This window comes from Oncorhynchus nerka, linkage group LG28 (assembly GCF_034236695.1).
Source record: "Oncorhynchus nerka isolate Pitt River linkage group LG28, Oner_Uvic_2.0, whole genome shotgun sequence".
NCBI classification, from domain to species: domain Eukaryota; kingdom Metazoa; phylum Chordata; class Actinopteri; order Salmoniformes; family Salmonidae; genus Oncorhynchus; species Oncorhynchus nerka.
This window is the reverse complement of record NC_088423.1, coordinates 7,549,789-7,561,835: the sequence shown is the minus strand read 5'-3', so window position 1 is coordinate 7,561,835 and position 12,047 is coordinate 7,549,789. Positions and strand designations below refer to the sequence as shown.

The window sequence follows — 12,047 nt, the reverse complement described above, 5'->3', positions numbered from 1 at the left end:
TGTTTTCTATTGACAATACTACTAACCCTGTAGTTTTCCATTGACAATACTACTGACCCTGTAGTTTTCCATTGACAATACTACTGACCCTGTAGTTTTCCATTGACAATACTACTGACCCTGTAGTTTTCTATTGACAATACTACTGACCCTGTAGTTTTCTATTGACAATACTACTGACCCTGTAGTTTTCTATTGACAATACTACTGACCCTGTAGTTTTCTATTGACAATACTACTGACCCTGTAGTTTTCTATTGACAATACTACTAACCCTGTTGTTTTCTATTGACAATACTACTAACCCTGTAGTTTTCTATTGATAACACTAACCCTGTTGTGTTCCATTGACAAAATGAACCCTGTAGTTTTCAAGTAAGAGAAAGCTACACAAAAAAAGGACATGATCCATTGATTCTTCTTCCCACCAACTGGGACACGGCCCGTGCATATCTACACATTCTCATGTCTTCCTGGATCTGTTTGAGGCATGGGGCAGCAGTCATTTGGCGTATCATACTCCCACCAAGAACAGAGAGCAATTATACTAAGTGGACTGGCGCCTTCTCCTGGGAATCAGTAATAAAACATTGGTTCTGGAGACTGATTGAGGCACTGGATGGTCCCACATCCGTCATCCAATCACAGTTTGTCTGGATCTCTCAGTTGTGTCTGAGTGAGGGGGAAGGGCATGGTATGATTGTCCTGTCCTGCAGTCCTCTACAGTCTAGACCAATTGCAACTAGTCCTGTGAAAGCCCCAGTTTTTTTTTTTTTTTTTTTTTTTTTTTTTTTTTTTACACCTTTATTTAACTAGGCAAGTCAGTTAAGAACAAATTCTTATTTTCAATGACGGCCTAGGAACAGTGGGTTAACTGCCTGTTCAGGGGCAGAACGACAGATTTGTACCTTGTCAGCTCGGGGATTTGAACTTGCAACCTTTCGGTTACTAGTCCAACGCTCTAACCACTAGGCTACCCTGCCGCCCCAGTGTGGTTGTACTGGGTGTAATTGAAGGTGGACAGTCTTTGTCACAAAGTTGGCTAAGTACAGTACTAGCTCCCAGATATAAGAGTAGAAAACCAAGAGGCTGCAGTCCCTCCCTCCCCTCATTCTTCCTCCAATGCTCTCGCCCTCTCCCTTTCTCTAATTTTCTTCTTTCATGCGCACGCACGCACAGTACCTGACAGATGAAACCAGTGGATGTGCACTGGCGGACCCACAGACTGAACTTCCTCTTCTTCCTCTTCCTCAGCTCTCTCTCTGTACAGGTGGTGATGAACACTGGGTCCTCGTCAATAAGGGGCTCATGGAGCACCTATGGGACAGAGGGAAAGCATCAGTATTACATCATGGAGCACCTATGGAACAGAGGGAAAGCATCAGTATTACATCATGGAGCACCTATGGAACAGAGGGAAAGCATCAGTATCACATCATGGAGCACCTATGGAACAGAGGGAAAGCATCAGTATTACATCATGGAGCACCTATGGAACAGAGGGAAAGCATCAGTATTACATCATGGAGCACCTATGGAACAGAGGGAAAGCATCAGTATTACATCATGGAGCACCTATGGAACAGAGGGAAAGCATCAGTATTACATCATGGAGCACCTATGGAACAGAGGGAAAGCATCAGTATTACATCATGGAGCACCTATGGAACAGAGGGAAAGCATCAGTATTACATCATGGAGCACCTATGGAACAGAGGGAAAGCATCAGTATTACATCATGGAGCACCTTTGGGACAGAGGGAAAGCATCAGTATTACATCATGGAGCACCTATGGAACAGAGGGAAATCATCAGTATTACATCATGGAGCACCTTTGGGACAGCATCACCTCACCAACATGTCAATCTTTCCCCTAGCAGTTTGTACAGTTCATATTCAAAGGCATCCTCCAGTGTATCAGTCGTACAGTATGTGCAGGATACACATGGTATACATCGTCCAACGAAATTCTTACTTGCAGGTTCCTTCTGGACAATGCAACAACAACAAACATAAAGTAAACCTGTCCTTCAGCCACGAGCAGGTGTATAACCAGGGATGTCTCCTTCAGCCACGAGCAGGTGTATAACCAGGGATGTCTCCTTCAGCCAAGAGCAGGTGAATAACCAGGGATGACTCCTTCAGCCACGAGCAGGTGTATAACCAGAGATGTCTCCTTCAGCCACGAGCAGGTGAATAACCAGGGATGTCTCCTTCAGCCACGAGCAGGTGTATAACCAGGGATGTCTCCTTCAGCCACGAGCAGGTGAATAACCAGGGATGTCTCCTTCAGCCACGAGCAGGTGAATAACCAGGGATGACTCCTTCAGCCACGAGCAGGTGTATAACCAGGGATGTCTCCTTCAGCCACGAGCAGGTGAATAACCAGGGATGTCTCCTTCAGCCACGAGCAGGTGAATAACCAGGGATGTCTCCTTCAGCCACGAGCAGGTGTATAACCAGGGATGTCTCCTTCAGCCACGAGCAGGTGTATAACCAGGGATGTCTCCTTCAGCCAAGAGCAGGTGAATAACCAGGGATGTCTCCTTCAGCCACGAGCAGGTGTATAACCAGGGATGTCTCCTTCAGCCACGAGCAGGTGAATAACCAGGGATGTCTCCTTCAGCCACGAGCAGGTGAATAACCAGGGATGTCTCCTTCAGCCACGAGCAGGTGTATAACCAGGGATGTCTCCTTCCGCCAAGCAGGAGACAGGTGTATAACCAGGGATGTCTCCTTCAGCCACGAGCAGGTGAATAACCAGGGATGTCTCCTTCAGCCACGAGCAGGTGTATAACCAGGGATGTCTCCTTCAGCCACGAGCAGGTGTATAACCAGGGATGTCTCCTTCAGCCACGAGCAGGTGAATAACCAGGGATGTCTCCTTCAGCCACGAGCAGGTGTATAACCAGGGATGTCTCCTTCAGCCAAGAGCAGGTGAATAACCAGGGATGACTCCTTCAGCCACGAGCAGGTGTATAACCAGGGATGTCTCCTTCAGCCAAGAGCAGGTGAATAACCAGGGATGTCTCCTTCAGCCACGAGCAGGTGTATAACCAGGGATGTCTCCTTCAGCCACGAGCAGGTGTATAACCAGGGATGTCTCCTTCAGCTACGAGCAGGTGTATAACCAGGGATGTCTCCTTCAGCCACAAGCAGGTGTATAACCAGGGATGACTCCTTCAGCCACAAGCAGGTGTATAACCAGGGATGTCTCCTTCAGCCACAAGCAGGTGAATAACCAGGGATGACTCCTTCAGCCAAGAGCAGGTGTATAACCAGGGATGTCTCCTTCAGCCACGAGCAGGTGTATAACCAGGGATGTCTCCTTCAGCCACGAGCAGGTGTATAATCAGGGATGTCTCCTTCAGCCAAGAGCAGGTGAATAACCAGGGATGACTCCTTCAGCCACGTGCAGGTGAATAACCAGGGATGACTCCTTCAGCCACGAGCAGGTGAATAACCAGGGATGACTCCTTCAGCCACGAGCAGGTGTATAACCAGGGATGTGTTCTTCAGCCACGAGCAGGTGTATAACCAGGGGTGTCTCCTTCAGCCAAGAGCAGGTGAATAACCAGGGATGTCTCCTTCAGCCACGAGCAGGTGAATAACCAGGGATGTCTCCTTCAGCCACAAGCAGGTGAATAACCAGGGATGACTGCTTCAGCCAAGAGCAGGTGTATAACCAGGGATTTCTCCTTCAGCCACGAGCAGGTGTATAACCAGGGATGACTCCGTCAGCCACGAGCAGGTGTATAACCAGGGATGACTCCTTCAGCCACGAGCAAGTGTATAACCAGGGGTGTCTCCTTCCGCCAAGCAGGAGACAGGTGTATAACCAGGAATGTCTCCTTCAGCCAAGCAGGAGACAGATGTACAGTGGGGCAAAAAAGTATTTAGTCAGCCACCAATTGTGCAAGTTCTCACACTTAAAAAGATGAGAGAGGCCTGTAATTTTCATCATAGGTACACTTCAACTATGACAGACAAAATGAGAAAAAAAATCCAGAAAATCACGTTGTAGGATTTTTAATGAATTTATTTGCAAATTATGGTAGAAAATAAGTATTTGGTTTGCTGAAAGACCCAGCCACGTTTCATCTTCAATGCCCTTGCTGATGGAAGGAGGTTTTCACTCAAAATCTCACGATACATGGACCCATTCATTCTTTCCTTTACACGGATCAGTTGTCCTGGTCCCTTTGCAGAAGAACAGCCCCAAAGCATGATGTTTCCACCCCCATGCTTCACAGTAGGTATGGTGTTCTTTGGATGCAACTCAGCATTCTTTGTCCTCCAAACACGACGAGTTGAATTTTTACAAAAAAAGTAATATTTTGGTTTCATCTGACCATATGACATTCTCCCAATCTTCTTCTGGGTCATCCAAATGCTCTCTAGCAAACTTCAGACGGGTCTGGACATGTACTGGCTTAAGCAGGGGGACACGTCTGGCACTGCAGGATTTGAGTCCCTGGCGGCATAGTGTGTTACTGATCGAAGGCTTTGTTACTTTTGTCTCAGCTCTCTGCAGGTCATTCACTAGGTCCCCCCGTGTGGTTCTGGAATTTTTGCTCACCGTTCTTGTGATCATTTTGACCCCACGGGGTGAGATCTTGCGTGGAGCCCCAGATCGAGGGAGATTATCAGTGGTCTTGTATGTCTTCCATTTTCTAATAATTGCTCCCACAGTTGATTTCTTCAAACCAAGCTGCTTACCTATTGCAGATTCAGTCTTCCCAGCCTGGAGCAGGTCTACAATTTTGTTTCTGGCGTCCTTTGACAGCTCTTTGGTCTTGGCCATAGTGGAGTTTGGAGTGTGACTGTTTGAGGTTGTGGACAGGTGTCTTTTATACTGATAGCAAGTTCAAACAGGTGCCATTAATACAGGTAACGAGTGGAGGACAGAGGAGCCTCTTAAAGAAGAAGTTACAGGTCTGTGAGAGCCAGAAATATTGCTTGTTTATAGGTGACCAAATACTTATTTTCTACCATAATTTGCAAATAAATTCATTAAAAATCCTACAATGTGATTTTCTGGATTTTTCTCTCCTAATTTTGTCTGTCATAGTTGAAGTGTACCTATGATGAAAATTACAGGCCTCTAATCTTTTTAAGTGGGAGAACTTGCACAATTGGTGGCTGACTAAATACTTTTTTGCCCCACTGTATAACCAGGGATGTCTCCTTCAGCCAAGCAGGAGACAGGTGTATAACCAGGGATGTGGGGCTACTGAACCATTAAATGCCTGAGGGTGGCAGTATGGTAGCTGTTGCTGACTGATTGTACTGTATGTGTGTGAACTACAGACAAAAGCTAGGGAGCATCTTAACATCCTGTTAATGAAACAGTGTGGCTAACCCCTCTCTGTCTGGCTGGCTTTCTAGTCTGCAGAATGTCAAGTTGGCTGGATGGGACCGGCATGCGTTGCCACAGTGATTTTGCACTGCTACATCTGTTAACTCACACCTCCTACCACTGGGGAGCCACACAGACACACGGCAGGCCGCCTGAAGTACCTAAAAATGTATTGTAGGTCTGCAGGAGAGCCTGAGCTGATCAGGGAGCAGGTATTTAAGACATGTATTGAGCACTGTAGAGAAGGCATGATGTGACCGGTTGTTCCAGGTTGTTTGCCCCTATATTGACTTGTTTTGATAGAAACACCTGGATCCTTTTACATGGAGTCAAATAGGTCAATAAGACACAGCGACATGGTGACAGTTGACCAGAGGAATTTGTTATAAGCACTGTGTTAGAGACATTGATAGTTATCCACAGGTCACCCTCATTAAACAGATCTTGAGCATCAAAAGGATTCACAAAAGGATTTTCTAAATGATTCAGTTATTCCTACATGGGTGAAATCAGTCACAAATCGGTGTATTGTCTGACTTTTCACTGCTGCCTGAAATATGACAGTATGGCTATAGACCTGTCCTTTAGACCCTGTGCTCTACTGATATTACTACAGTCGGTTAATGCTCGGTTAGTCTTTGGCCTGTGGAGGATGGATGTGTATCAAACCCATTTCTCAACCCCAATGACTTAATCTCAGTGGAGGCCATGACAAAGATGAATTCTATCTGTCTGACAGCTACTGCATTAGCTAAGATAGGTGGCATTCTGAGAACCATGACCTACCTGAGAGAGGCACACAGTGTCTGAGGAGACAGAGATGGAAACAAAAGGTACACCTTCTATTTGCCAGACGTGCTAGATCTCTAAACAGAGGTGTTTGTGTTGTGTACGTTAATGAGAGAGAGTAGCATTGGACAGCAAGCTAAGCAGAATTGTTAGTGCCACAAAGCTCAGCAATTTGAATGTACTTTCCAAAGAACCCCTGCTATGCCAGAGATGCACTGGACGGCTTTGACAAGCACCTTTCCTTTCGTCTTAAAGTAGAAACTTCACTTAATGAGCTGTCTAAAAGGGTGAAGAAAAAACATTTCTATAAAGGCTTCTGTTATTCTCATTATAACAGGCAGAGGCGGAAGGAGGTAGGCTTCACAGACAGAAAAAAACAGTACATGGAACATTTTGGTAGACACTTTTTCTTGGCCACAGCTAGGGAAAAGGCATTCATTATTCAGACAGAACATCCATCCCCAGGCTGTGCTGATCAGAGCCCCAGACAGAGGCAGCCCAATCAGAGACAGGATATCACCAACCCCCCACTGTGGAGCTATGGAGGGCATATTTCAACTCATACCTCTACAGCTACTGGACTCGGTGATATAAATGTCCCTGGAACTCAGCATTAAGTGCAGATAATAAAGTGAATGTCTGGGTGAAAGTATTTGCATTGGAAAATGGTTTTGAACAATGCCTGGTTTTTACACACACAGAGAGATAGGGGGAGGGAGACAGAGAGAGAGAGAGGGGGGAGAGAGAGAGAACAAGGAAACCAGATGTGCTATGCTGTGTCCAGACACCAGCCTTTGGGGCCCTGCCTTCTGGGCCAGAGGATGTGGTGTGAAGGTGGATTCCCTTTCCCTCAGCTCTGACTGAGTGGGTCTGCCTCATTTCCATCTAGACTCCTAGGAGTGGAGTGGAGGGGAGCGGAGTGGAGGGGAGCAGAGGGGATTGAAGTTGAGGGGAGTGGAGCGGAGGAGAAGGAAGGTGCCCACTCAACACTCCTTTCCTCCCCTGTCAGCTCTGGGAGGCAGCAGCGAGCCGATTTGATCCGCCATGTCTGACAGGGAATTTACATGCAATGCGGAACGCCTGATGGTCACCAGGGAACACGCTGAGGCAAACTGTCAGCCTCCTGTACACTATGTATATAGTTGAGAGTACACTACACCTTGACTGACACATTGGGCACATCCCAGAGTTATTCCATTTAGAACATTTGAACAGGCTTTTCAAATAAGACAATGCAGCCTTACCTTACTAAAATGTTATATTGGTTGTTGTATTGGTTGTTATATTGGCAGTTATATTGGTTCTTCATTTGGTTGTTACAGTGCCTTCAGAAAGTATTCAGAACCCTTTACATTTTCCACATTGTGTTACATTACAGCCTTGTTCTAAAATGGGTTTTAACCCCCCCCCCCAAAATCACAGCAATCTACACAGAATACCCAATAATGACAAAAATAAAACAGTTTTCAAATTTTTGCAAATGCATAAAAAATAATTAATATAAGTATTCAGACCCTTTGCTATGAGACTCGAAATTGAGCTTGGATGCATCCTGTTTCCATTGATCACCCTCAAAATGGTTCTACCACTTGATTAGAGTCCACCAGTGGTAAGCTCAATTGATTGGACATGATTTGGAAAGGCACACACCTGTCAATATAAGGTCCCACAGGTGACAGTGCATGTCTGAGCAAAAATCAAGCCATGAGATGGAAGGAATTTTGTCGAGGCACAGATCTGGGGAAGGGTATGTAAAAATGTCTGCAGCATTGAAGGTCCCCCAAGAACACAGTGGCCTCCATCATTCTTAAATGGAAGAAGTTTGGAACCACCGAGACTCTTCCTAGTGCTGGCCGCCCAGCCAAACTGAGCAATCGGGGGAGAAGGGCCTTGGTCAGGGAGGTGATTGTCGCTCGGATAGAGTTCCTCTATGGAGATGGGAGAACCTTCCAGAAGGACAACCATCTCTGCAGCACTCCATCAATCAAGCCTTTATGGAAGGGTGGCCAGACGGAAGCCACTCCTCAGTAAAAGGCACATGATAGCCCACTTGGAGTTTGCCAGAAGGCACCTAAAGGAGTCAGACTATGACAAACAAGATTCTCTGGTCTGATGAAACCAAGATTGAACTCTTTGGCCTGAATGCCAAGCATCACGTCTGGAGGAAACCTTGCACCATCCCTACGATGAAGCATGGGGTTGGCAGCATCATGCTGTGGGGATGTTTTTCAGCAGCAGGGACTGGGAGACTAGTCAGGATTGAGGGAAAGATGAACGGAGCAAAGTACAGAAAGATCCTCGATGAAAACCTGCTCCAGAGCTCTCAGGACCTCAGACTGGGGCGAAGGTTCACTTTCCAACAGGACAACGACCCTAACCACACAGCCAAGACAACACAGGAGTGGCTTTGGGACAAGTCTCTGAATGTCCATGAGTGGCCCAGCCAGAGCCTGGACTTGAACCCTATTGAACATCTCTGGAGAGACCTGAAAATAGCTGTGCAGCAACACTCCCCATCCAACCTGACAGACCTTGAGAGGATCTGCAGAGAAGAATGGGAGAAACTCCCCAAATACAGGTGTTCCAAGCTTGTAGAGTCATACCCAAGAAGACGTGAGGCTGTAATCGCTGCCAAAGGTGCTTCAACAAAGTACTGAGTAAAGGGTCTGAATACTTCTGTAAATGTGATATTTCCGTGGGGGTTTTCTTCTGTTTTTGCTTTGTCATTATGAGTATTGTGTGCAGATTGATGAGGGGAAAAAATGATGTGATCCATTTTAGAATAAGACTAACATAACAAAATGTGGAAAAGGTCAAGGGGTCTGAATACTTTCTGAATGCACTGTATATTGTTATATTGGTTGTGATATTGTTGTATTGGTTGTAATATTGTTGTATTGGTTATATTAGTTGTTATATTGGTTGTTAAATTGTTATATTGGTTGTAATATTTTTATATTGGTTGTTAAATTGTTATACCGGTTGTAATATTTTTATATTGGTTGTTATATTGTTATATTCATTGTGAAATTGGTCGTTATCTTGTTATATTGGTTGTTGTATTGGTTGTAATATTGTTATATTGGTCACTATCTTGTTATATTGGTTGTTGTATTGGTTGTAATATTGTTATATTGGTCACTATCTTGTTATATTGGTTGTTGTATTGGTTGTAATATTGTTATATTGGTCACTATCTTGTTATATTGGTTGTTGTATTGGTTGTAATATTGTTATATTGGTCATTATCTTGTTATATTGGTTGTTGTATTGGTTGTAATATTGGTATATTGGTCATTATCTTGTTATATTGGTTGTATTGGTATATTCATTGTTATATTGGTCATTATCTTGTTATATTGGTAGTTGTATTGGTTGTAATATTGTTATATTGGTTATTGTATTGGTATAATCATTGTTATATTTGTCATTATCTTGTTATTGGTTGTTATATTGGTTGTTGGATTGGTTGTAATATTGTTATATTGGTTGTAAAATTATTATATTGGTCATTATTGTGTTATATTGGTTATAATACTGTTATTGGTCATTATCTTGTTATATTGGTTGTAATATTGTTGTATTGGTTGTAATATTGTTATATTGGTCATTATCTTGTTATATTGGTTGTTGTATTGGTTGTAATATTGTATTGGTTGTAATATTGTTGTATTGGTCATTATCATGTTATATTGGTTGTAATATTTTTATATTGGTCATTATCTTGTTATATTGGTTGTTATATTGGTTGTAATATTGTTATATTGGTCATTATCTTGTTATATTGGTTGTTGTATTGGTTGTAATATTGTTATATTGGTCATTATCTTGTTATATTGGTTGTTGTATTGGTTGTAATATTGTTATATTGGTTGTTATAAGTTGTATTGGTTGTTATATTGGTTGCTGTATTGGTTGTTATATTGTTCATTATCTTGGTTGTTGTATTGGTTGTTATATTGTTCATTATCTTGGTTGTAATATTGTTGTATTGGTTGTAATATTGTTGTATTGGTTGTAATATTGTTGTATTCCAGATTCCCTCTGTCTACCCAAGGACGCCTGTCACGCCCTGGTCTAAGTATTTTGTGTTTTTCTTCATGTATTGGGTCAGGCATGGAGTTTTTGTATTGTGGTGTGTTTTGTCTTGGGGTTTTGGTGTGTATGTATTTGGGATTGTAGCTAGTGGGGTTATCTAGCAAAGTCTATGGCTGTCTGGAGTGGTTCTCAATCAGAGGCAGGTGCTTATCGTTGTCTCTGATTGGGAACCAAATTTAGGCAGCCATATTCTTTGAGTTTGTCGTGGGTGATTGTCCTTAGTGTCTTTGTTCCTGTCGCTGTGTTAGTTGACACAAGTATAGGCTGTTTTCGGTTTTCGTTACGTTTATTGTTTTGTAGTGTTTGTGTTATTTCGTGTTACATTTGTTTTGATTAAACATGGATCGCAATCTACACGCTGCGTTTTGGTCCGACTCTCCTTCACCACACCTAGAAAACCGTTACAACGCCAGAGGACAAAAATCTGTTAACCACCTAACTGAGGAACTCAATTTAACCTTGCGCAATACCCTATATGCAGTTGCACCCCTAAAAACTAAAAACATTTCTCATAAGCTCCCTGGTACACAGAAAATACCCGGGCTCTGAAGCAAGCTTCCAGAAAATTGGAACGGAAATGGCGCCACCCCAAACTGGAAGTCTTCCGACTAGCTTGGAAAGACAGTACCGTGCAGTACCGAAGAGCCCTTACTGCTGCTCGATCATCCTATTTTTCTAACTTAATTGAGGAAAATAAGAACAATCCGAAATTCCTTTTTGATACTGTCGCAAAGCTAACTAAAAAGCAGCATTCCCCAAGAGAGGAGGACTTTCACTTTAGCAGTGATAAATTCATGAACTTCTTTGAGGAAAAGATTATGATTATTAGAAAGCAAATTACGGACTCCTCTTTAAATCTGCATATTCCTTCAAAGCTCAGTTGTCCTGAGTCTGCACAACTCTCCCAGGACCTAGGATCAAGAGAGACGCTCAAGTGTTTTAGTACTATATCTCTTGACACAATGATGAAAATAATCATGGCCTCTAAACCTTCAAGCTGCATACTGGACCCTATTCCAACTAAACTACTGAAAGAGCTGCTTCCTGTGCTTGGCCCTCCTATGTTGAACATAATAAACGGCTCTCTATCCACCGGATGTGTACCAAACTCACTAAAAGTGGCAGTAATAAAGCCTCTCTTGAAAAAGCCAAACCTTGACCCAGAAAATATAAAAAAACTATCGGCCTATATCGAATCTTCCATTCCTCTCAAAAATTTTAGAAAAGGCTGTTGCGCAGCAACTCACTGCCTTCCTGAAGACAAACAATGTATACGAAATGCTTCAGTCTGGTTTTAGACCCCATCATAGCACCGAGACGGCACTTGTGAAGGTGGTAAATGACATTTTAATGGCATCGGACCGAGGCTCTGCATCTGTCCTCGTGCTCGTAGACCTTAGTGCTGCTTTTGATACCATCGATCACCACATTCTTTTGGAGAGATTGGAAACCCAAATTGGTCTACACGGACAAGTTCTGGCCTCGTTTAGATCTTATCTGTCGGAAAGATATCAGTTTGTCTCTGTGAATGGTTTGTCCTCTGACAAATCAACTGTAAATTTCGGTGTTCCTCAAGGTTCCGTTTTAGGACCACTATTGTTTTCACTATATATTTTACCTCTTGGGGATGTTATTCGAAAACATAATGTTAACTTTCACTGCTATGCGGATGACACACAGCTGTACATTTCAATGAAACATGGTGAAGCCCCAAAATTGCCCTTGCTAGAAGCATGTGTTTCAGACATAAGGAAGTGGATGGCTGCAAACTTTCTACTTTTAAACTCGGACAAAACAGAG

General features: G+C 43.4%; 1 protein-coding gene across 1 annotated transcript in view; it reads right to left on the bottom strand.

Annotated features, from left to right (window-relative positions):
- The window catches only part of pgbd5 (piggyBac transposable element derived 5), a 48,423-nt gene that overhangs the window by 22,804 nt on the left and 13,572 nt on the right, over positions 1–12,047 (bottom strand). The window contains exon 3 of the mRNA XM_065012529.1: positions 1,183–1,317. Within this exon, the coding sequence (XP_064868601.1) occupies positions 1,183–1,317 (135 nt within the window). The remainder of the gene's footprint in view (positions 1–1,182; positions 1,318–12,047) is intronic.